The following is a 27,296-nucleotide window of genomic DNA, read 5'->3' as shown; positions in this document are numbered from 1 at the left end:
ACACAGTGGCATGGGCAGCATGGTGGCACAGTGGTATGGGCGACACAGTGGTATGGACAGCACAGTGGCACAGTGGTATGGGCAGCACTGCTGCTTCACAGCGCCAGAGACCCCGGTTCAATTCCCACCTCAGGCGACTGTCTGTGTGGAGTTTGCACATTCTCCCAGTGTCTGCGTGGGTTTCCTCCGGGTACTCCGGTTTCCTCCCACCGTCCAAAAATGTGTGCAGGTTAGGTAAATTGGCCATACTAAATTGCCCGTAGTGTTAGGTGAAGGGGTAAATGTAGGGGAATGGGTCTGGGTGGGTTGCGCTTCGGCGGTCGGTATGGACTTGTTGGGCCGAAGGGCCTGTTTCCACACTGTAAGTAATCGAATCTAAGATAGTTCAGGTATACATTAAACTGTGTGGAGGAATGGAAGGACATCCAAAGCTTAAAGTGCCCTGGACGCTAAGGGCAGTTCATATGAAACTGCCTGAAAGACAGTCTGCTGTTTCTTCAGGGTCGCATAGTCTGTAATTAGCTTTCCAGATTCAACTATCCATCTACCATTGTCTTTGGATAATGAGTCTGAACTACCCATTTAGTTGCCGATCTGGAGAAAATCACATTATGATTCACCAGACAGTACAGATTTCTTACCTTCTTTTGACCTGTAACAGTAAGGTTCTGAAATCCACAGGGAAAATGTTGCATGGAGTGTATATGCACTTTAAAGAGCCTTTGATAAAAAATATATTTTAATGAAATTGAAGCCCTGCATGGATATGGAAGTGGCCAAGTCACAAAGCAGAGAGAAATTGTGGAGGGTTGTTTTTCAATCTGGAAGGTAAAATGCAGTGATGTTTTCCAGAAACTAGTATTAGGACCATTATAGTTTTCAATATATATTAATGACCTAGATTTTGTCATATTGGGCATGGTTTCAAAATGTGCACATGACAAGAATAGTAAAAACTTCAGAAGGACATGGACTAATGAAATGGAGCCAAGTGGCATTTAGCTTATAGACATTTAATTTATAGAAATGTAAAGCAAAATATTTTGAAAAAGAGAATGAAGAGAAATGGTACAATCTTAAAGTGTGGAAGAACAGAGAGACCTAAGACCATTTGGCATCTTGAGCCTACTCCACCATACAATAACATTATGGCTGGTCTGTTTGCATTTCAAATTCCAAATTCCCACCTACCAATAACCGTCGAGGACCTTGCCTAACAACCACCCGTCTTAAAAATATTCAATCACTTCACCTCCACTACCGTCTGAGGCAGGGTGTTCTAAAGTTGCACAACATTCAAAACATTTTTCCTCACATCTTTCCTAAAAGGATGACCCCTAATTTTAAGACAGTGCCCACCAGTTCAGGACTGACCCACAAACAGAAACACCCTTTGCACATCCACCTTGGTAATTACCTAAATGGTCTGGACAACTTCAATTAAGTGATTTCCTACTTTTTTAAACTCCGGTGATAACAAGCTCAGCTGGTCCAATCTATTCTCATAGGACAACCTGCACTTCTAGGTGTCAATCATAAACTTTCAAACTGCCTCCACTACATTCAGGGAGAACAAAGCTGCACACGATATTTGGTTTCACCAATGCCCTTTCTAACTAACAGTAAGCCTTCTTCACAACTTACCTTTGTATTCGATTCCTCTCATAATGAAGAATAAAATCCCCTTAGGTTTCTCGATTACGTGCTGTATCTGAATACTGTGACTCAAGCACCAAAACACCCAAATCCTTTTGCACCTCAGAACTGGACAGGTGTTCTCCGCTTAAATAATACTCTGCTTTTTTTTTATTCTTCCTGCCAAAGTGAACAACTTCACATATTCCCACATTTTACCTGATCTACCAGATTTTTGCCCACTCAATCTGTCTAGATCCTTTTTCTACTTCCTTGTCTTCTTCACAACATACTTTTCTGACCATTTTGGTGCTGTTTTCAAATTTAGCTACTATGTATTTAATCCTCTCATCTAAATTATTGATGTAAATTGTAAATAATGAAACCCTACTTGAGTCCCTTGTGGATTTCCACTCGTCACATCTGATGGATCTCAAGGTTCACGTATACAAATCTTAAAAGTGGCAGCACAAATTGATACTTGGTGAAAAGACACGTGGGATCATGATCTTTGTAATTAGAGGTATAGGATACAAAAGCAAGGAAGTTATTCCAAACCTTTATAAATCACAGATTAGACCTCAGCTGGAGTACTTTATCTAGTTCTGGGCATTATACTATATAAATGCAAATTGCAGTTCTTGCTATTAATTTCAATGGACAGAAAATCATAGACAATACATGCCCAAATTTCTAACTGGCACACCCACCAAGCAATAATTCAGACAATTATGCTGTTCGATTCTTCCATGACAAAGAAACAAAGCTAATTTTGATCTTGCAATTCTGAAGTTTATTATGGCCCAACTGTTTCTTGGTTGCATTAATTTCTTCCTTCATTACTCATCGTCAACCCAAGATGAAAAAGGACTTACCATTTTTGAACTCAATCTCCAATTCATCAGGAGTGTTCGGAGACTTCGATGGGTCAACTGTCATCATAAACATTCCATCTGGTGCATGATTCTGTCAGATTATTGAAAAAACAAAAATCAATTCAACTGCTCATTGCAAAGCATATTTAAGCTTATTGTCAGGTCTCTAAAAATGCTGCTCCATAGCATGATATTAGTTGCTGCCTGAGCAATCCTGTTTGCCTCTTTGTTTATTTTTCCACATTCTTCCTCTTTGGAAGGCAACACAAACTCGTTTGGTTTATTCAGTAATATGCATCTGTATAACATGAACAGAAAATATCCACTCTCCAAAATGGAAATCATGTAAGTTGACAAGGGCTGAGTTTAATGAAAATCATGCTGAATTCTGGGTTTTACGTACCTTACCAACTGTTATCCATACTCCAGCCCTCCCATTTGCAAAAATACATTTTGTCCTTAAAAAGCAGTTATAAAGGAGCCCAGAACATAGTTCAGAAAGAATGAATTTCTGCATTTTTCCAATTCACTTTCCTTGCAATATAATGAATGAATTCCATTAATTTTCACGTAACTATTTTATGAAAATTTGAGTACAAATATCATTCGCAGTGCAAAGCTTAAAATGGATTTCAATAATTAGAACTTGCTTTCAGTTTTATGTGCTAGCTTAGCTGATTTCACATTTAAATCCTCAGCAGTGACCTATATGAAAGCTAGTTTGGAACCTTGTCACAATCCAGGTTTATGTACAAGATGTAGTGACTAGTAGATGCAGTACTCCGAAGTCTTCTACATCACTTGTGGTGCTGCTCTGTTCAAAATAAGCCGAAAGTAATGAAACAAAAACAAGAAAAACATTTGTGTCGGGTAATAAATTCCTTGTAGTTTTCAATTTGGTTCCCCATGCAGTGCAAGTTCTGCAATGTTGCTTGGCACCCTACTTGCGATGCCTTGGAATGTTGAGATGCAGATTCATATATGCAGTTATAAAGAAGTGAAAAATTCAAACTTCCTGTTACTTTGAAAGTGTAAACAAAACTTACATGTTTTCCCAAGGAGAAAAAGAGAAAGGCCAAAGTGTGAAAGAAAATAACACAGATGAGGAGGGAAAATTAAAGAAAAGGGAAGAAGGAAAGAATAATACAGACATAACGAGGAAATAAAAACACCCACCAGAGGCTGTTCTACACCTCTGTAGCAGTGAGCTTGAAAAACAGTGCTGTCAAAGTCTCAGCAGAATTCTTGCCCTTTACTGGGGCATTGTGACCTGGAAAGCTTGGGTGAAATAATTATGCACCTTATCACAACCATCAAAATTGGAAAGGGTGGGGTGGGGGAAAGCACATTTTGTTTAATTTAGTAGTTTAATCCTTACTTTTATTTGTGATCTAGTGACAAATGCTATTTATTTTCAGAAGACAGTAGAAATAAATATGAAAGACCCATTCCTAGTTTAAATGAAATCAGCTAAAAAAAATTGTTTTAAATAAAATTCTCTGTATTCTTAGGTTTCTCACTTCATGATACTATAGCACTGAAACTAGAGAACAGATTTAAACATATCCCAACTGTGTACTCTAGCCTTTTCAGTCCTACTCTTGAACCACAATTTTGTCAGCAGGAACAGTTTTCAATTGTAGAAGGCAATAGTTTAATAAGGGTTTAATGTGTTGACCATACTCACCTAAAATACAAATTTTGATTCATTGGTTTTAGTCCCTTTTAAAGCAGAAGCATGCTTACTTAATTGTAGGAAAATCTTCATTGCAGTAATTCTGGATTAAGTTGCAGTAATTACTGCAATTTAAAAACTATTATCCCTAAAAATCAGGATCTATCATGTCAAACTAAAATGTAATTCCTGGCACTTTCTGCTTTAACAAGAGAAATGAAAACTTTATTTTTGTAAAAACTTAAATCATTCATTCAGAGGATCTTTTCTTCCCTGTCAATGTGCTCATAGTACAAAAGCAAAAACCCTGCCTCAAGCTGAAAATATCTCCTTAAATATATCAGTTTTAAATTCTAAAAATAAATTGTTTCTTTAAAACTGGTATCCCTGTGCCATTATTAAAGGCTACAAAATCATGCCTTTAATTCCCCTCAAGTTGATTTCATCTCATCCTTTGACATGTTCTCAGCTGGAGTCAAAGTAGTCTTAGAGGAGCAAGTCAAGCAAGAAGCAAAGACTGCAGTTGATATAAAATTTGAGTTGATTTGGTATTGAATGAAAACCAATGCAGATCTATGATCTTGGCAGATGTCTGACCACCAAGTTTATTAAAAAAAAAGTGGGCACTTTGTGCACCTCTGATAGGATATCAAAGATGAAGCCATTAAGGACAGTATGTGTCACAGAATAGAATGCTTTATTGAGGTGCCAACATCAATCACAGCATGGGGGATGGACCATCTTTTAAAAAAAACTAATAGCTTGACTGTGTGGGACGAATCTCCATTGCAAGTTGTGTCAAACACGAAGCAAACATTAAACATCCTTTCATTAGCAATGGTTCTAATGAAATGACTAGGGAATAAACAAAGCAATAAAATAATAGATGATAATGAGCATTTTGGGAATTTACTGAAAACCAAAAATCATCTTCAAAGCAGATCTAGAAGAACTAAATAATTAAATTGTTTAAAATGAATTGACAAATAAAGTAATTTTCTACAGCAAAAACTGTGGATGCTGGAGATCTATTCCAAACAAAAAACAGAAATTGCTGGAGAAACTCAGCAGATCTCACAGCATCTGTGTGAAGAAAACAGAGTTAAGGCTTTGAGTCCAGTGACCTCTCTTCAGAATAAAATCTTTGTTCATTAAATCTATATATCATACCAATTCCAGTTGCTCTCCGAAAATAGGCATTAATAGGTTTTCAACACTAGACTTGCTCACTCAGATCCTGGCTTTGGGAAGATGGTCCTAGGTGGGTTAGTGCCAATAAACTGCGACACTAACTAGCAGCATGTAGGGTCAAAGCTGTCCACTTATGTAAAATTTTGCCCTTTCCATTAGCTGAGAAAATAATCTTCACTAAGGGGGCACTAAGATTGACTCCATCATCATCGCCCTAATAATTCGGAGCAGAGATCAGACCAAGCAAATTATAACCTATAAGTTTAACAAATCAATGGTGTTCTTGCATAGCAAAACCTGATTCACAAATCATGCACACAGGCTGCTCCTCTACCTTGTAATTAATTTCAGAAGGTTTCTGAAAGGTACAGCAGGACACATATCGTTCTTCAATATTTAAGGAGCATAAAAACATGAAAATGTGCAATTCATGCATTGTACTTTACAACGTAGCAGAGCATGAACTATTCCTAAACCTGGTCAATTGTGATCAAGGCCAGGATTTTTCTTTGGGGTGTGGTTGAGTTCCAAAATCCTGATCCTGCCCTTAGGAAGCAAACAGCCACAGCACCCACAGGGTACACTATTAATTGGTGAGATGGTAGAATGAACATCCAATTATTGGCAGCAGGAACAGGAATGGAGGTGGGACTGAATGTAAGTGGGCTTGACTTAAATCTGCCATTCTCAGGACACAGCTCTGGGTAATCAATCTCCAACAGCCACACCAGCTGAAGAGCCTGAGGATGCAGGCTGCTCCTGAAATGGGATGAATGTCTGGCCATGGTACCGAGAACCCCTGAGCAAGATGAGCAGTGCCTGATCATATTTGTCACAAAATAAGGAGGTCTACAAGAGGATGCAGAAAGGAAGAGTTCCTGTCCACGTCATCACCACATGGAAGAGGAAGAAATGGGATTAAAAGCAAGTTGGGGAAGAACAGATGAACATCTGTGGACAAGATGGCCATAGATGCTACAATGCATACATTAAATGGGTTCATTACATTCCAGGCTATCCAACAGCATACTGAAGGCCTAGCTGCCTTAGGAAACATCAGCACTGTAGAAGCTTTTACTCTAAAAGGTTATTTCTTGTGATATGACTATGTATTTTGTCTTTCACAGGTACCAGTGCTGGGGCGCTAATCTTGAATCCATCATTACCACCCTAAGTATTTCAGAGCAGAGATCAGGCCAAGCAACATTATAACCTATAAGTGAAGCCTCCACTAGCATAGATATTGTATACTGCTGAAAATGTGTTGCTGGTAAAGCGCAGCAGGTCAGGCAGCATCCAAGGAACAGGTTAATCGACGTTTCGGGCATAAGCCCTTCTTCAGGAAGAAGGGCTTATGCCCAAAACGTCGATTCTCCTGTTCCTTGGATGCTGCCTGACCTGCTGCGCTTTTCCAGCAACACATTTTCAGCTCTGATCTCCAGCATCTGCAGTCCTCACTTTCTCCTCGTAGATATTGTATACCCTCACTTCATTAGATATGGGGTATTGAGTGATGAGCACATGAGTGTACAGGAGAATGTGAGGAAATTGGAGGATTACAAGAAGCCTGCTCAGCTGGGCAAAGACACAGGGTCATTGGAGTCACAGGAAAGGAGGATCTGCTTCAAACAGCAGCAGATGTACTCCCATGTCAGATGCCCTGAAGCAATGCCGGGTCATGGACATACCAGATAATGGAGGAATTTCCATATGGCTAACAGCTTTGAACATATACTTCCTCCATTGATAGAATGGCCAACCTCGTGGAGAGATAAAGGCAGCAGCAGCAACTGGAATGCATGGAGAAATTGCACACTAATGTTCACAGGATACATGCCACAAAGTTTGCCTTGAAAGTTCACTGGTACATCTGATGCAAAGGATGTGAGATAGTATTCCATTTGCACCCCATTTGGCAATCCTTTCCACCCATCTGAAGTGCCATCCAAAGGCAGAGGCAGTCACTTAGACACTGATGGTGTCACCCCTCACAAAGTGCAATTATCATCAGCTACATTTTTTGTCCCTCTGAGGAGCATCTGTGCTGAAAAGTCCAGTGGTGTCTCCTACAATAACAATGGTCTCTGGCACTTCTGCAGTGTGGCCATTGCCACTACAATGATGAGGTTGATCACCATGTGCATTTCAGCCAGGAGTTGAGACCCTCCACTTCCTCAGAGGACACAAAGTGAGCAGCTAAAACAGATCATTCCTCACACAAATAGCTTTCTGAAGAGTCCTGGAGTGCCATATCTGTGGCTATCACCTCCTTGTGCACAACCCATATGTTTTGCACCTTTCTCTTATTTTAATGTCTTAGTGCAAAACATGAAATTTCTCCAATTAGTCATCTCCTGTCACGGTTACACCCTTGTAAAGGTCGACACCTCTCTGGAGGGCCTTACAATGAGCAGTGCCACCAGCTTGTACAAGATACTTTTGCGAATGTACAGTAGGATGTTACCTAACCATTCTAGACACCAGAATTGTATCTTTAGAAGTCCGATAACCTGTTTAATGGTTATCACATTGAGCAGATTGCTATTGTTGTGTGCCTTTGTATCAGGTTCCTGCACTGGGGTGAGTAGCCATCTCTTCAAGTGTAACCCAAAGTTAAGATTCACAGCTGATCCTTGGAAGGAGCCAGAGGAGAAAAATCTCAAAGTTACAGTGCTGCTGATCAGCAAGACACATTGTGCAGTAATGCACGGTGTCATACCTTCCACAACAAGGCATAAATTTGTGACTATCTTTCTGGAGAGTTGTAATCTCTTCTCACACTGGTTCTCAATTATGTGAAGGTAGCTCCACCTTCAAAAGGAGATTCTGTGTTGAGAATATGGTCTCTGTGCTTGTTGTCCCTCATCCCTATACTCTGTCCTTCCTGCATTGGATGTTGTTCCTTTTTGTCACTGGACCCAATATCTGAGAGTCATGTTACCATTGCCTGCTGTTAGCATCATTTTGCTCAGGTGACCAACTAGTTATGATAACTTTGCCTTCTCCTTTTATTCCCATTCAACATTAGAAAGGTAATGATTCACTTCTTCCCTGCAAGCTCTGGACTCCCAATGTCAGTTGTGTGCCAATGGCCAATTCCTCCTCTGAGCCGTTTTCCCTTTCATGAGGTCTACCAAATTTGTTGTAGCAGTTACATCTGGTTACCTACTGTGTATCCAACTCACAAGCCTCTGACTTGCTTCATACTCTGCATGCTGCCCATCTGCACCAACAAAATCTGAACATGGCCATCAATGAGCTCTCAATTGCCTCTTTGACAAACTTAACTACCATTATCACTGAATCAGGTGGGCTCCCAGGGTTGAGCTCTCATCCCCTTGGTGAAACTTGCCAGCAACAGCAAAGGGAGACTGGCATGGCAACTGGTATTGTTATTTTTATCCCCTGCCCATCATTCCAAAAAGCCTTCCACGGGTCTTATAAATAAGACGTGTTCTCAAGAAATATTTTAACAGAATCTAGCACAGCAGCAAATAAGATGCTATCTGAATTTTCAAATCAGAGGGATCTATTGCTTGGAAAACAAAATAGTAATAAAGAATTCAGAATACTTTTATTTTATGCCAATCTTAGGTGTTTCATCAGTAAACATTAAATTGCTGACACCACTATTGCAAATTTTTCCTCCCCCCCCTCCATTGCAATAAGTGGCTTCTGCTTCATCACACTTGAAAATGAGAGACATGGAATAACTGGTGCCAATTTGGAAGGTAATAGCCTAATAGTATTACCGCTGGACTTTTAATCCAGAATCCCAGGTTATGTTCTAGGGAGCCAGATTTGAATCTGAATTCAATACAAAATGTGGAATTAGGAGTTTAATGACGACCATGTAACTGCTGTTAACTGCTGGAAAAACCCATCTGGTTCGCTAATGCCCTTTGGGGAAGGAAACCACTGTCCTTACCAGGTCTGGCCTACATGTGACTCCAGACCCACAGCAATGTCGTTAACTCTCAACTAACCTCTGGCAATAAATGCTGGCCAAGCCAGAAACCCAAACCCCATCAATGAATAAAAATGAATGAATACCTGATGAAGGAGCAGTGTTCCGAAAGCTAGTGCTTCCAAATAAACCTGTTGGATTATGACCTGGAGTTGTGCGATTTTTAACTTTGTCCACCGAGTTTAACACCGGCTCCTCCACATCATGTGTATTTAAACAGGAGCAAACCACTGCTTACCATGGCTAGAATTTAATTGTTGTGGAAGGGTACATCTATCAGCTTGAGAACAAGTGCCAATCCCACCACAGCCCTATTCAGGTGGGCCAATAAACTTTAGTCCTAATCGGGCATCCAACTGAACAGTGCAAATCTCTCAAGGAATTGTGTTCATTACAAGGCAGAAATTCCACCCCCAAGAAGTGCTGGATGATAAGTTAGCAAAAGCTCCCCAGTACCAGCAATACCAATGAAGCACTGACTAATGTCAACACTGTACGTGGACTTTCACAATAGATTGAAATTAAAGCCTAAGGGGACAGGCACATGGGACAAGGTTGGACCTGAAGAAAGGGGACCTGGTGTCGGCAGAGGGGTAGGGGTTATTCAATAGCAAAGGCAGGGGATTGTTTCCTGTATGCTGCTGATACCAGGTTTCTCCACTGCATATGAGGGATATTACTGCCCTTCCCGCCATGCTGCAGGAAAACCTGCCTGCTGCAATTAGAATGCCAGTGACTTTTGAGGGGTTTAATTCATCTCCAGTTGAAAGGCTGCTCTCAACTCTTACCAAAACTTGGTAATGGAGAGTTGGGAAGATGGTGGTAGCATCAAGGATGCCCGGACAGCTTCAGGGGAATGTTAAATTTTTCCCCAAAAAACCAAATAAATCAGAAATAGCTCCAAAATTATGCCTTGAAAAATACCTTTCAACTGAAATAATACAATGCTGTTTTCTACCTACTGGTTCAGTTCCATTCTGCAACTTGACATTAACTAGCTTTCTTATTTTCTTCTGAGATACCCACTTTCCAGCTGTTCACACTTTTGACACTATGCCAACTGCAGTAAGCAGCATTTATAAAAACACCAGGTTACATGTTCAGGTTAGCAATAGAGTGTCATAATTTGTTTACCTGATGTATTTTTGTAAGGCAGACAATGAATAAGTTACAGAAGGGAGAAAAGCAGTTTTAGCAAATGCCACATTACAAGGCAGTGTGGCAGTATCTACGTTTAGGAAAGTTTACCTGGATACTTTAGACCGTGTTGTGACTTCAATTGGAGATTTTAATTGTTTTACAGATTAAGATAATTGCTAAATAACAATTTTTAAATACTGTAACGTTTAAAAGACTCAGACTGAGAATGAAGTGGGCAGTTTACTTACTCAGTTGATTGTATCAGTTTAAGGTTCCAATCTGTCATTTTATAAATGTTAAACAATTACTACCAGTGACCTTCACAGGCAAATACAGGGTTAATGTTACCATGTACTGAGCCAAGAAAAACAAATTAAAGAGAAATGATGTGAACATATTGAATTGAAATACTTTATATTTTGTTTTATTTAAACACAATAACCAGTCTCTTCCTGCATATAGTACGTTTACTTAAATTATTTTTTCCTCTTTACCAAACATTGAAAGAAAAATTCAAATCATCTCCAATTTGAATCTGACCTCAACTACTTCTTAAATGAGAATATACCACCGCTCGATCAGCTTTCCTTGATTGTTCGGTGTTCTGCTTGCTCTAGTTCAAAAAAAACAAATCGTTTTGTACACTATCACTGCGTTCCATTTAGCCCTCACTGTAGGAGGCCAGACTGCAATGTCAGCCTCAGAGAATCTGAAGAAAGTCTACCCAGAAAGGGGTGAACAGAAGAAATTGGAGGCAAATGGGCCGTGAACTAAACCATCATGTAGAGCTATCGATGCTGATAACATTTATTCAATCGCCTGATATTGTTGAGCTTGGCCTGAATGAAGTCTTTCAGGGTGCTGCATGAAGTTAAAGCAAGTAAATTTCTATCTTTTTCTGCATTAGCTGCCTCATTGCTCTTCAATCGGCCTCACAAAAGCAGAAAATGGTTATACCATCTGCTTTCAATTCTCTGTAGCCAAATGTTCTTGTTGCGCCACTGCACACATTCAGGCTAGCTCCCCCCTCCACCTCCAAAACCCTCACCACCAAGTATTAGTCTTCTGGGTATGTCTAAAGGCCTATTGCAAAGTAAATAAGCCTGGCTAAAAGAAGTTTGTCTTTATAACAAAAAAAATTAACTCTGTTTTTAGGATGAATTACAATTGGATTTATAAAAGTATAAACAATTTAACTCCACTCTTTTATCCCAATACATTTAACAAAAATTACTAAATCTCAAATGGAAGCAGACAAGTGTGGGGTGCTAAGAGCAACAGTTTCTCCATTAAAACAGGAGCTTAATTGTACTATTTTGTACTTGGACCTGCATTAAGTGAAATTCTTCCAAATGCGTAACTGTGACTGGTTTTTAATCAAAACATAAATTGAAGACATTCTAATTTTTTTTCAAAAACAGATCTTCTGAAAATTTGAATCCTTACATCGGAGTAGTTACCAAAACTTGCGTGATCAAATGGAAACAAGTAGATTTTTAAAAATGTACACGTAGAGTAAGTTTTGAAAAAATTGTTTTTTTTGTACCACAAATTCAGATTAACAATTGGCCCCACACCAAGATTAATTAGAAACAAACTACTGCACAAGATAACCAATCAGTTCTGATGAAGAATCGCCAGAGTTGAAATATTAACTCTGCTTTCTCCCCACAGATGCTGCCTTACCTGCTAAGTTTCTCCAGCAATTTCTGTTTTGGTATTGAATCAGTAACTGTTTATCAATTTTTGGATTCAGGTAAACCTAAATGATTTTATAACTGGGGAGAAATTCCAAGCTTTGCACTCTTACACATCAATTTAACAACGGGATGGGGTGTACACAAACTACACAGGCACTAGTTGCACTGCTATACATGTGGAATCCACTGTTGGGTGACCCTTGAAAACCTAAATGAAAGTCTCAACACCCACTTGAGCACCTTTTTCAAAACCTGATGACCAGGTAGTGCTCACCCACAATGGAATCTCCAGGAATGCTGATAGGGGTGGGAAGGGGAATATATGTCTGGTGGTGGGGTCCATTTGGAGGCGACAGAAGTGGCGGAGGATGATGCGATATATTCGATGGTGGTTGGTGGGGTGGAAGTTGAGGACGGGGGGTTCTGTCCTTGTTGCATTGGGAGGGGTGGGGTTTGACGGTGTCCGTGAAGTGGAGGAGATACGCCGTCCATTTGCAGGTGGCGGAGGATGATTCCGTTTGGAGGTGGTGAAGGTGGTGGAGGATACTATTATCAGCGTTCCGAAGAGACCATTCCCTCCACGACTCCCTAGTCAGGTCCAGGCCCCCCACTAGCCCACATCCCACTCCTGGCACCTTTCCCTGCCACTGCAGGAAGTGCAAAACCTGCACCCACACCACTCCCCTCACCTCCGTCCAAGGCCCCAAGGGATCCTTCTACATGCGTCAGAAATTTACCTGTACCTCTACCAATGTCATCTACTGCATCTGTTGCACCCTGTGTGGTGTCCTCTACATTGGGGAGACAGGACTCTGTCTTGCGGATCATTTCAGAGAACATCTCTGGAACACCCACACCCACCAGCCCCACTGCCCTGTGGCTGAATATTTCAACTCCCCCACCCCACCCCACTCAGTCAAGGACAGCCTGACCTGCTGTGCTTTCAGACGAGCACACTCTTGACTCTGATCACCAGCATCTGCAGTCCTCACTTTCTCCATGGCCTTTATGTTGTCTACTCACTCATTTGGAATGCTTCAGTACTTCTAGCTCACCTGCATCAACACTATCATTTGTACAACCACCACTTTCATCTCACAAATTCCTCCTTTAGTGTCATTCCATAACAGGGTCAAAGAACAAGGAGAGGTTTTGGGGTGTCCAACATATGCCTCCTCACTTCTGTGAAGAAAGAATCCTGACTCTGACTGCTCCAAGTGGCTGACTGATTGTCCAAGCCCCTGGACTGATATCAGAAGCTGTTCTTGACTTACCGTACTGGGAATCCCTGCCTGAACGGTGTCTCCCCTGTGTTGACTGAGGACCACTCCTCTTAGACTTTGGAACATGTTTGATTGAAGCATATGCAATGTGTTTGCCACAGGTGTGATACTGATATAACATGGTGCCATACAGCAACAAGGGCAGCACGGTGGCACAGTGGTTAGCACTGCTGCCAAACAGCGCCAGAGACCCGGGTTCAATTCCCGCCTCAGGCGACTGTGTGGAGTTTGCACATTCTCCCCGAGTCTGCGTGGGTTTCCTCTGGGTGCTCCGGTTTCCTCCCACAGTCCAAAAATGTGCAGGTTAGGTGAATTGGCCATGCTAAATTGCCCGTAGTGTTAGGTGAAGGGATAAACGTAGGGGAATGGGTCTGGGTGGGTTGCGCTTTGGCGGGTTGGTGTCGACTTGTTGGGCCGAAGGGCCTGTTTCCACACTATAAGTAATCTAATCTAAAAAAAAAAAGACCACTGTTGACTGCTGACAAACATGACTAGCCATCTGGCTTTGTGTGCGCCAAGAAAGATGCATGTGAGCCCATCAGCTCTGGCTGAGGTGACAAGATATTAAAAAAGTGGGCAAAACAAGGCAAACTAGAGATGCTGTGAGATATACGACCACAAGATATAGGAGCAGAAATTAGGCCATTAGGCCCATTGGGCTTGCTCCACTATTCAGTCATGTCTGATAGGTTTTTCAAACCCATTTTCTTACTTTCTCCCTTAACCTTTGATCCCCTTGACAATGAATAACTTAACTATCTCGGTTTTAAATATACTCAATAGCCTGGCCTCCACAGCCTTCTGTGGCAATAAGTTCCACAGATTCACCACTCTCTGGTTGAAAAAGTTTCTCCTTATCTCCATTCTGAAAGATCTTCTCTTTTCTGTAAGGCTGTGCCCTCAGGTCCTAGACTCTCCTGTCAATGGAAACATCATCCCAATATCCACTCTGTCCAGATGGTTCAGTATTCTGTAAGTTTCAATCAGATCTCCCATCATCCTTCTAAACTCCATTGAGGATAGATACAGAGTTCTCAAACATTCCTAATATTTTAAGCCTTTTATTCCTGGCGTAATCCTCATGAACCTCCTCTGGAACCGCTCCAGGACCAATACATCTTTCCTGAGGTATGGGGCCCAAAGTTGCTCACAATACTCTAAATGTGGTCTGACCACGGCCAGTTAAAGCCTCAGAAGTACATTCTTGCTTTTATATTATAGTCTTCTCAAGATGAATGCCAACATTGTATTTGCTCCCCAAACTACCAACTCAACCTGCAAGTTTACCTTAAGACAAACTTGGACTAGGACTCCCAAATCCCTTTGCACTTCCAATTTCTGAATTTTCTCATTTAGAAAATAGTCCATACTTCTAATCTTTCTACTAAAGTGCATGACCTCACGGCTTCCAACATTGTATTTCATCTGCCACTTCCTAGCCCACTCTCCTAACCTGTCTAAATCTTTCTGCAGCCTCCATGCCTCCTCAATACTACCTGCCCCTCCACCTATCTTTGCATCATCTGTAAATTTAGCTCGAATGTCCTCAGTTCCTTCATCCAAATCATTAACGTATAGAGTGAGAAGTTGATGTCCCAACACTGACCCTTTTGGAACACCAGTAGTCACTGGCTTCCATTCTGAGAAGGACCCTTTTATACCCACTCTCTGCCTTCTGCCAGACAGCCAATCTTCTATCCATGCTAGAACCTGGCCTCTAACACCGTGGGCCTTATCTTACTCAGCAGCCTACTGTGTAGCACCTTATCAAAGGCCTTCTGGAAGTCCAGATAGATAACATCCTTCGATTCCCCTTTGTCTAACCTGCACGTTACCTCCTCAAAGAATTCTAACAGATTTGCCAGGCATACCCTCCCCTTAATGAAACCATGCTGACTGTGCCCTATTTTACCATGCACTTCCAAGTGTTCAGAAATCTCATCCATCACAATGGACTCCAAAATATTATCAATGATTGAGGTTAGGCTAATTGGCCTATAATTTCCTGTCTTTTGCCTTGCTCCCTTCATAAACACGGGAGGTTACATTAGCAATCTTCCAGTCCTCTGGGACCCTCCCTGACTCCAGTGATACCTGAAAGATCACTAATAATGCGTCCACTATCTCTTCAGCTATCTCAGTTAGAACTCTAGGGTATAGCCCATCTGGTCCTGATGATTTATCCACTTTCAAACCTTCAGAGCATCCAAGTAGGCTCAAAGTGAATGAGTGCTAAGAAACCAAGCACTAAGAGAATAAGTAAGGATCCCCAAGATGCACCTGGTCCAAACTGAGTGCCTTGCACTGCATACATCATGTCCTTGCTGCAGCATTGCAAAGTAAGAGGTACAAGTGCAGCACTAAAATGCAGAACAGTTTGCAAGTGGATCAGGGATGAGCTATGTTGAGCCTGGTATGCGTTGAATATCAATGTCTGGAAACAGGGGATACAGTATATCCAGTCACCGCCCATCAGATGTGCTCTGAGATGTTGATGCTTGGTGTTCGAGATAGAGGGCTGAAGGAGAAAACAATGAAATAAAGTTTCCAGGTAACTGTTTTGACTTTCAAGTAACTGTTTTGACTTTCAAGGCAGGAATTCTTGGCATCAAGGTTATATTCAGCTGATGGGAAAATAGAAAACTGCATATTAATGAGGCAGTTAAACAACAAATGAAAGGTGATAATAAATGCTAGTGCATGCTAATAGGCTTCTCGCCTTTCAATATTCAGGTGCAGAATGGGACTGTACACTTAATGTAGAGATGCTCCTCACTGTGTTTCCCAACCTTCTCACTATGTTCCACATTGTTCAGGGACTGGGAATATTCTGCTGTCTGACTCAAATGTTATCAGTGGCAGGCTAGAAATTGATGGTAATTTGTGGAGCCATGGCCAGTGGTGGAAGCTTGTGTAAAACATCATAATGAAGCCAGAGGATTGACTTATTTTGATTTTTGGCACTTTTACTTCAGACATATGCTGATCATGCATCCTAACACTGTGCTTATTTGTGCCACACTGATTACACACTAATTCCCACTTTCCTTCAGGAGGTCAGGTCTGCCGGGACAAAGGAGAGTTTGAAGGCTTCTTTGCACGGCCTAGGTGAGCACGCCTGCCTTTTCTGGTACAAAAGGAGTGCTGAAGCCTCTTTGTTACTTGAGGACCTGACAGTTCCCATCTTAATTTTACTGTAGAATCTCCTAAAACCCCTGGAAAACAATGCAAGAGTACAAGTTTTAACTGGGGGTTCCAAATGTGCCTTGGGAGCCACATTAAAATATGTTGACTAAGAGACCCACCTCTTCATGTCAGAACAATCAGATGCTTCCACATCCATCACTGGTACCATCAATAATGGTAGCTGGCACCAAGCAGCAGATTGGAATCACGTTCCCCATGTTTTATTTTTAACCAGAATGGTAAGAAAGTGGCATCATGCTACCACAAGAGTAGATGAGAAGGCTCTCAGGGGAAAGTAAATAATTACATTAGAGTGAAAGGTATGGGATCAGATAAAGAGAGGTGTGAGGAAACATGTATGAGGTGCAAACACCAGCATAAGATATTTGGCCCAAATGGTTTGTTTTTGTGGAGCCTTTGTTATTCTATGTACACCTTTCAGCAGTTAATAATCCTTGTGAAATGGTCAAAGCAGCTATTAATATCTTTCAATAAGAGTCAGTCTCCCATCTGTTCTAACATGACAGGACAACTACATCATTCAGCCTGAGGAAGGGTCAGAGAGAAAAAAAAATTAGTTCTTCCATCCCAGACATTGTCATGGTAAAATATATGGCTATCATGCAAGGAGAGAATTAGATATAATTATGATGGGTAATTTTCCTCTTCTCCACAGTCCGAGAAAGATATTTCCATGGATCAGGCAACTTGTTGGAGTTCTATGCGACTATTTTCCTACCTGACATTTGTCTATATTCTATATAATCCAAGGTGACATCATAGCCAAACCAAACTCTGGTCCCTAGTAGTTATACTCACAGTAGCAAAGACCACCGACTTGTTAGATACAAAAACTTTGGTTGAGTTTCAACTTCTTAACTAAACCTGAAATTTTAAGTTAGCTATAACTGCCAGACTGAGGTTGGCTAACAAGACGCAGAATCAGAGTGATGTGTAACCTTTATAGCCTATTTAATAGCTTCTTTTGAATTGCTCAGCCAAAGCAAGGTATCAATTAATGGTGGGAAAACAATTTGGGGAGTCCAGTAGTTCGCCATCAACTCAGGCAGTTGATCTCTATTATGACAGTATTATTAAATCCCTTGATGGGTTATGGCTTCATTTCAAAAAGCAAACAAAGGAACTCAAAGGCTACAATGAAAGTACAATTTCACTATACATCAGTATGGACAACTTCATATCAAGAATTAAGGTCAGTAAAATAAATATTGGAACTATCATTAAATCATACTGCACAAAAGAAACCTGACAATTGTCACCAGCAAAAAAAAAATAAAAATCAGTAATTCTCTCTCAATTAGGATATATTGTAGACTGATGTGTTTCAAGGCAAGTAAACATCTCAAGGTTGGGATGACATTACAGCATTCAAGTTCATTCTTGTGTTTTGTACTAATACATCAGCTTAGAGGTAAACTCCAAGTCCTCCGATATAGTCTAGATTGAGCATGAGCATGTAAACACAAATACAGTTCTTAAACCAAGTGCCTTCCCATGAATTTTTGAAGTGCGGCTGCACAGATCCACAAAGTGCATCACACAGACTGGGATGTAAAAACCGTCCCTAAATGTTTAATGATCAAAAGATAACATGTTACATCATTTGAGTTCAAACTTAACATTGTAAATTTTTCAAGCAAAGTTTCATTAAAGCAAATTGTACTTTCCTCCAGATTATAGAAAACCCATCATTAGCTTCCCCTTTCTAATATAAATGAGTAAACATGCTAGTAAAACCGGATAAAAGCTTGTAGTGAAGACTTGAAAATGGCTAATGGCAATGGAAAAGCCAGTCTATTGGCTGCTACTGCCTTTGAAAATTGTATTAGTTCATGACCTTCGATCAAACAAGACCCTACATTTCACAATGAGAGAAACCACTGCTGCAAGCTGCCAACTTTGAAGCGCTCCTCTGTGAATGTGGCTCATCTGTCTAATTGCTTCTTTATTGTTTCGATGTGACATTGTATTGTACAATGTCACATAGAATGTTTCCCTCCCCATTGATCTCAGCAGCAATAAAAAGCTTTAAAACACAAATGATAATACTACCAGGGCTTGGCCTTGCCATTCCTCCTACCCCCATGAAATTTCAAATTATGGGTCACACACATAACACATTATAACCTTAATGGCATATTTGAAAGTATTTCAATGTCATGATATATTACCTTGGGGTTTTCCAGGATCCCAGACTCATAGCTGTGGGAAAATATAAAAGAAAATTTTAAAAAGTAAACAATGAAATATTTAACATGCAAGAACGAAACAATATTAAGATGACAAGCATTTGAAACATATACATTACTCAGTATGGATTAAAATGAATGCTGGGAATATAAAAATAACAGAAAATTGTTGGAAATATACATTTGGTTTGCCAGTATGAGTCCCATCATCGGGCAGGTTCTAACAAACACTTCATACAAAATATTAAATTGTATGTTCTCTTTCAGATATAAATGGATATTTGTGAAGTCCCAATTTTCACTTCACTATTCAGCATTTTACCTGATATGCATGATGTTAGCATCCATACTCCAAGGGCTTTTGGGAGTAACAGGAACAGGAATGCCGTGTCTCTATAATCAAAAAAAGCAAATTACCAATCATTTGGGATATTTTAAGCCATCATCCACTGTACAATTCTGCTAAATGCAAGTAACATTCTTTACAGTGAAATATTCCTCAATGTTTCTACAATCCAATTACAGACGCAAAAAGTGTTCACGGCAGAAAAGTATTTAAATAATGTTAGTGTCTTCATTTAAAAAAGCAGAGGAATTTCATAAACATTTCACATTTTTGCTAACATTGCAGTGTAATGTTAACAGGTAACAGACCCTAATGAGTTCATTGAAATATCATAATTTCAAGCTTCTATCTTATCTCATAGTCCCCATGGTATATATTATCCCTTGCTGCTGCTTATTTTAGAATTTTACTACTATTTTGAGATCACCACAGAGATCAAACAACAAAAATAATTATAATAAATTATTATAAACTTAAAACACAGAAACAGGCCATTTGATCCAACTGATTCATGTCACTATTTAATATCCTCTCACACCTGACTTCATCTAACCCCATTAACATATTCTTTTAATCTTTTCTCCTTGTAATTATAAAGCTTCCCTCTAAATGCATTTATGTTGCTTGTTCTACCCTCTCCTGACAGCAAGGATTAAATTCAACCATTCTCTGGATAAAGAAATTTCTTCCAAATTCTTTGTTACATAAATACATTGAAGATAATGTTCAACGTGTGCCTGCACTATCTATACTGCACCTAGTCATTTGCTTTTCCATCTTGCAGCACCTTGTAGAACTTTAATTGCTCAAACTGACTGGGCTACTTTTTTTTTGTGGATGGTAGTTTTGACTAATTGTTCGGCATGTGCCATTTCCAGCTGTCAAATTAAGCTCAGCTTTAAAAGCCACACACTGCTCATCAATTTCCCCTCAAGGTTCACTGCTGCGCTGGGAACAAACTAGTAAGAAATGATCAACGAATTAGAGACAAGCTTCAAGACTGAACAAAAGATTACACAGGGGAGCTTAATGTGTGATCAATGCATTAAAGAGGAATCTTCAATTGAATTATTTAATATTTCTGGTACTTCCGAGTCATTTTTATACAAATGTAGGGATAATTTAAGATCCTAAGAGACAATCAATATCGGTTTACAGGGATTGGGGGAGGGGGGAAATGGGAAGAATTATGGGCAGGAGAAGAGACAAAAATGATGCAGAGAAGAGGAGTATCTATTCTTGTGAACTGATATGATTTCCCAACCTCCAAGTGCGAGACTCCTCCTTCAGATCATACACAATACACTGAAGCATAGATAACAAACAACATTATGAAGAAATTCATTACTTTAGCCCTAATTATCTCTAATCACCTCAACAGAACAGTACCCCTGGTGACCAGTACCATCAGCTCCTGAAACTCAGTCTTGCAGAAATGCCACCAGCTACTTAGGCCAACATAAAGAAAACTTTAGTATAGAACTTTTCACGTGAAAACAAGCTCCAGCAATGAATAACACTCAAACTACTCAAAACAATGATACTATTCATGGAGATCTGTGTTGAAGTGAAAGAATTAGTTTTTGTTTTCAGAGTAATAAATTCCACTCAAAAAACAAAATATCCTTCCAGAGGCTTTTCTAAACTCACTGAATTTCAAAAACAGGTTTCACTACTTAGGCATTTCTGAATTTTTTTTAAATATATGGGGAAAGTCAAATAGAGTTTCATACCCTGTTAAAGGTGTAATATTTCCAGCCTGAACATTCTATAAACTAGTTGGTTTGTTTCCTTTGAAATCAAATCAAATTTATTAAATAGAGGTCTCTTCACAAGCTAAAAAAAAAGTGCTACTGGAAAATGTATTCTTAGGAGCTGTGCATCATTTCTCTTCTATTTATGTCATCCACAAATGCAGCCAGGAGGGACGACCGACATTGGTTTTATTTTGGCTGCATTTATGATAAATATCAATGCAAGATGGAGCACTGCAGTGTTCTATGTGGTCTAAGAATTAATAGGTGTTTTGTTTATTGAAATAAGACAAGAAATAATTCCCACAAGAACTGAAATTTCAATATTATCTTATTTTGTATACTCCTCTTTAAAGAGTACACTAGGGGTTTGACTTCTCTTGTTTGCCTCTAAAAATATAGTCAGAAGATGCCGTCCATTTGGGAGTTTCACAGGCCCAGAAAAGGTGACATGTTTCAGAAGCTTTGGCTTCTGAATAAACTGAGTTTGTAAAATCGCAATCCAGTTAAACCTACTTAGATAAACCCATGTACTCAGAACACCAACTATTATTCTATGCTGGTAAGATACCAAGAGTATAACTACACATGCACCGATATATCTAGGTTAGTGTTGAGAACATACAAAATAAAAACTGAACGTTAGGAAGCAAATGCTGGACAGCCAGAGTCGAAGGATGTGGCGCCGGATAAGCACAGCCACTCAGGCAGCATGGGGTGGCGGGGGGGGGGGGGGGGGGGGGGGGGGGAAAGAGGACGAGGACGAGGAGGACGAGGACGAGGACGAGGAGGACGAGGACGAGGACGAGGAGGACGAGGACGAGGACGAGGACGAGGACGAGGAGGACGAGGACGAGGACGAGGACGAGGACGGTCGACTTTTTGGGCATTTTCTGATTTTGATTTGTCTGACAACAGACTACACTGAGAAACCTTTAGTTTACAAAGCTTAGTGCAATACACATGACATTTACCCACTTAGTAACAATTTATTTTATAATCAGTTTTACCTTGTTACATCAACATCCAGATAAAGTTATTATCACTGCTTAAGAAGAATAAGTAGTCAAACTTCAGGTCCAAATTTGTTCAAAATTTTAAGATTCAAATTTCAAGGTTCTACATTCCAAATTAGGTCATTATGTAAATACATACACATCTATATTCATTTTTGGTACATAAAAATTCTTCATTCAATCAAAATTGTATCAGAGTTCTACACAAAGTTAATTTAGGCACCAAAACAGCTTAATTGTAAAGTCTATTGTCAGTGGATGAGATCTACAGTTATTTTGGAAATGGTTGGAGGGGCTGAGTATCGGGAGAAGCTGAATTTACTGGGGCTATTTTCCCTGGAGTTGGAAGCTGAGGGGTTTATAAAATCATGAGAGAGTCAGGGGCAGACGTGAGTATGATAGCCATCACCAAGGAGAAGTGGCTAGAAAAACTGAAAGGTCTGAAGTGGCTAAATCATCTGGACCAGAGTTCTGAAGGAAATAACTGATGAGATACTGTAGGCATTAGTGGTGATCTTTCAGGAATCACCGGAGTCAGGAAGGGTCCCAGAGGAAAGGAAAAATTGCTAATGTAAGTCCCCTGTTTAAGAAGGGAGTAAGGCAAATAATGGGAAATTATAGGCCGATTAGCCTGACCTCAGCCATTGGTAAGATTTCGGAGTCCATCGTGAAGGATGAGATTTTTGAATATTTGAAAGTGCATGGTAAAATAGGGCAAAGTCAGCATTGGTTCATCAAGGGGAGGTTCGGCCCAACAAATCTGTTAGAATTATTTGAGGAGGTAACAAGCAGGTTAGACCACAAAGAGCCAATGAATGTTATCTACATGGACTTCCAGAAGGTGTTTGACAAACTGCTGCATAGGAGGCTGCTAAGTAATATAAGAGCCTATTGCGTTAGAGGCAAGGTAGTAGCATGGATAGAAGCTTGGCTGTCTGGCAGAAAGCAAGAGTGGGGACAAAAGGGTCTTTCTCAGGGTGGCAGCCGGTGACAAGTGATGCTGTGTTGAGACCACATCTTTTCACTTTATGCATTAATGATCTAGATGAAGGAACTGAGAGCATTCTGGCTAAGTTTGCAGATGATACAAAGATAGTTGGAGGGACAGGTAGCATTGAGGAAGCAGGGAGGCTGCAGAAGAATCTAGACAGGTTAGGAGAGTGGGCAAAAAAGTGGCAGATGGAATACAACATAGGGAAGTGAGAGGTCTTGGCACTTTGCACTTCTAAATGGGGAGAAAATTCAGAAATCTTAAGTACAAAGTGACTTAGGATATCTCGTCCAGAATTCCCTTAAGGTTAACTTGCAGGTTAAGTTGGTAGTTAGGAAGGCAAATGCAGTGTTGGCATTTATTTCGAGAGGGATACAGTATAAAAGCAGGGATGGACTTCTGAGGCTTTATAAAGCTGCGGTCAGACCACGTTTAGAGTATTATGAGCAATTTTGGGCCACATACCTGAGGAAGGACGTACTGGCCCTGGAGCGGGTCCAGAGAAGGTTCACAAGAATGATCGCAGGACTGAAAGGCTTAACATAGGAGGAATGTTTGAGGGCTCTGCATCTATCCTCAGTGGAGTTTAGAAGGATGAGGGGGGAATCTAGTTGAAACTTACAGAATATTGAACCAGCTGAACAGATAGGACATTAGGAAGATGTTTCCATTAGCAGAGAGACTAGGACCAGATGGCACAGCCTTAGAGTAAAAGAAAGACCCTTTAGAACAGAGATGAGGAGAAACTTCTTTAGCCAGAGAGTGGTGAATCTATGTAATTCATTGCCACAGAAGGCTGTGGAGGCCAGGCCATTGAGTATAATTAAGACAGAGATAGATAGGTTTTTGATTGTCAAGGGGATCAAAGGATACAGGGAGAAAGCAGGAGAATAGGGTTGAGAAACTTATCATCTATGATTGAATGGCAGAGCAGACTCTATGGGCCGAATGGTTTAATTTCTCATATTTCTTACTGTCATAGGAGGGGCATGGGTAGGGTAAATAGACAAGGTCTTTTCCCTGGGATGGGGGGAATCCACAACTACAGCGCATAGATTTAACGTGAAAGGGGAAAGATCTAAAAGGAATCTATGTATGGAATGAGCTGCCAGAGGAAGCGGTGGAGACTGGTACAATTACAACATTTAAAAGGCATCTGGATGGTACATGAATAGGAAGCATTTCAAGGAATATGGGCCAAATGCTGGCAAATGGGACTAGATTTATTTAGGATATCTGTTCAACATGGACAAATTGGACCAAAGGATTGATTTCCGTGCTGTAAATCTCTGGGACTCTATGGTTAAATGGTCAATTTTAGGGCAAAAGCATGAGAAGATAAATGTTATGAATGAATGCTAGAATGTTTCCACTAATTGGCACTAATAGGGTGCAATAATCTTACTGCCATGAGTGGTTAGAAATATACATTTTTGAAAAAGGAAAACTGAAGAGTTTCTGAACTACTGAAACAACCAAGTTGACCCACAGAGGGATGGGTCTTGGATCGACAAAATTGTTTTACTTTCTCCATGTTTCAAAAATAGTGGTCTAATAGAAACCATTCTAAACCATTCCAAACCCTATTCCAGGTGTCTTGATTGTCAGTTTAGGACTCCCATGCTATTGCAAGCAGAAATGATATTTCAGAGCAATACAGAAATGAAATAGAACCATCTTCAACAAATAGCACAGAAGCAATAAAGTGACCTGATAGCAGTCACTAAGGAAATGTTCTGCTTTTAAGGGATGCATTCATGGTAGAAATGTTTTTTTCTCCCTACAATTTAAACTGGAAAGACTCATGATTCATATTCATTTTCCCCTCAGCTATGTTTATTTGTTTAGTTCAAATTAAAGGAAGTGTAATTCTCTCAGTAGATGTCCACGTTTGCATTCCTACCACTAACTCTCTTAATCTAAAATATACATGTGAAAACTCATGAAAAGTGGATCTTTGATGTTACTAGAACAATATATGTTGTGATTTATATCAGCGCTGATCAATGACAATGGAATAGACAGCACCATAGTTTACAGGAGAGCCTTGTGATTTAAGCTTCAGTGGGTCTCACTAGTTTGAAAGACTGCATAACTCACTTGCCGTTATGGGTCGTTTGCACTCATGAACTCACTTCTATAATAAACTGCTGCTGTCAGTAATATCCTATAGGTTTGTTCTAGAATAAACATGAAAAGATAAGGTCAATAATGGCTAATGAGTGGTTAATGAGTTATGGTTGGACAAATGCAGTTATGTATTATTGTTCTTCAACAATAAATGTTAAATTAGTAGCTATTTACCTGACGCTTTTACCTGGACTAAATGTTTCTTCCCTCAAGCAGTTCTGTATCAGCCCTGAGCAGTGTCAACAGGTTACCCACTGTTACAAAGTGTCTTCCTCATGTCACAAGAAGATGGAGCAATCGTTAATGCTTGAGCAACCAAGCCATTGAATGGTTCATTAGGTTTCAAGAGGTTGTTTTTTCATTGAATGCCTTTTAGCTTCAATGGGTTGTTATCATTAGCACAGGGTGCAGCCCCAAAGTGGTGGTCTCAGACCTATGTTAGATATAGTCTGGGGCAAAGACTGTTAGCAGTTGCTTCCACTCTTTTTGCTTATTGAAAACTGAAACATCCAATTTCTGTAATTTTCATTTGTTCTATGTTTTGTAGGCAATGTGGAGTGTTGTAATCTATAGGCATTAAACATTTCATAAACTCCATGGGCATTTTGCATTTCAAAAGAAAATTCAAATAACTGCAAAATAAAACAAACTGGAAATTACAATGAAGGTGAGTAATAGGAAACACTGAATTTTCATAAATGTATTTGAATGCATGAATTCATGATTTTAAAAGACCTTAAAATTTGCATTCGCAAATTAAATTTTCTTTTTCCTCTCACATTTACTCTTTAAAACAGTGGACTATACTTCAAATTAACTCATTATTCATGAAATCCTTTGTGACATTCTGGAAAGACAGAAGACACTATAGAAATGAAAATTCTTTATTAGAAAAATGATTTTTTTTCAAGAAGGATTTGTACATTTTAATTGTATTTCTGTTAATAGAAAAATTAGTTAAATAACAAATGTGCAAGTTTAGCTCTACTATTTGGCATTCATAATTTTTTTCCTGTGCAACTTTATGCACTGTTTTCATTTCACAATATGCTAGACAGAACACAGACAAAAATTATTATAAGCTTCAAGTGCAAATTAAAAGGTAAATTTAATTAAAATTGCAAGTTGGTTGGCAGACAAAAACCTCTCCTGCACTGAAAATTATCAAGTGTGGAGTCAGATTGCTTCAATTAAAATTATTGCTGGATATTTTTAGAAGTTTTTTTTTTAAAGAATGCTTTTTCTTCATTCCTCTAACTCCAATTTCCCTTTCTCTTTCAAGTTTTTGTATGTGATTGACATCAAATCCAATATTCTAACTGACAATTGCTGATTGAGACTCTGCATTTCTCACATACAATTTTTAACCTGATTGTTTAAAGGAGATGTAAAGTTGCTTGCCTGGTTCACATACATCCCAAAGATTTCATAGAAGGTATGGCCCTTTTTGGATCATCAGCCAACAATAACTTGCCATGCAAAAGCACGGTTTTCAGGCAAGTGCAAATGCAAAGCTGTTTTTCAGGGTAAAATAAATTCTTTTTAATTGGAATGCTTCTCCTATATTCCAGGAAACCACATGTAATACAGCAGTCATTCATTCCATTGCCATAAATTCATTGTGCAGTGCTCCAAACATGAATTTTATTTTTTCAAGGATGGCAAGACCAGCCTTTTGTTAAATTTCTGCAGACAAGAACTTCTTAAATTATAATTTTGTCAGTAAAGATTCTAGTATCTCATGGATCTGCATCATGCATTAAACTAAACTTTATAGGCTAAAACATTAAGATAATACAGATTTGAATTTTTCAGACTGTAATATTTATCTGAATGTACACATTACCTACTCATTATCTGATAATAATATAAGCATTGCATTACACCTAGGCCATCACACAATGATTTCTCCATTTATCTCATTTATGCTAGCAACTCTTCAATCAATACTAAGAATGTTCAGAATAGGGATTAATGGGCACCCTTCTTGTGATTTTCCATTCTTGAAGCAAGTGAACACACCCACAAATCAATCTGCACCTTGACAAATATGGTTTATTTCCATGAGAATGTATTTTGAACATTGTTCCTATTCTGCTTAATTAAATGCAGTAAACAAAAAACACAAAAAAAAAGCAGGAGTAGATTCTTTGGCCCCTCCAGCCTGTTCCGCCATTCAATACGTTAACCGCTGATT

At 39.6% G+C, this 27,296-nt stretch overlaps 1 protein-coding gene across 1 annotated transcript in view; it reads right to left on the bottom strand.

Moving 5' to 3' along the window:
• Positions 1 to 27,296, bottom strand: part of ass1 (argininosuccinate synthase 1) — a 163,168-nt gene that overhangs the window by 59,036 nt on the left and 76,836 nt on the right. The window contains exons 7-9 of the mRNA XM_043720419.2: positions 19,185 to 19,255; positions 18,845 to 18,875; positions 2,511 to 2,601 (exon numbers count right to left, since the gene is read on the bottom strand). Coding sequence (XP_043576354.1) covers positions 2,511 to 2,601; positions 18,845 to 18,875; positions 19,185 to 19,255 — 193 coding nt within the window. The remainder of the gene's footprint in view (positions 1 to 2,510; positions 2,602 to 18,844; positions 18,876 to 19,184; positions 19,256 to 27,296) is intronic.

The sequence above is a fragment of the Chiloscyllium plagiosum genome, unplaced genomic scaffold (genome assembly GCF_037043375.1).
Source record: "Chiloscyllium plagiosum isolate Xiang-an unplaced genomic scaffold, Cpla_swu_hap1 HiC_scaffold_21, whole genome shotgun sequence".
Lineage (NCBI taxonomy): Eukaryota > Metazoa > Chordata > Chondrichthyes > Orectolobiformes > Hemiscylliidae > Chiloscyllium > Chiloscyllium plagiosum.
This window is presented reverse-complemented; position numbering and strand designations above follow the sequence as displayed.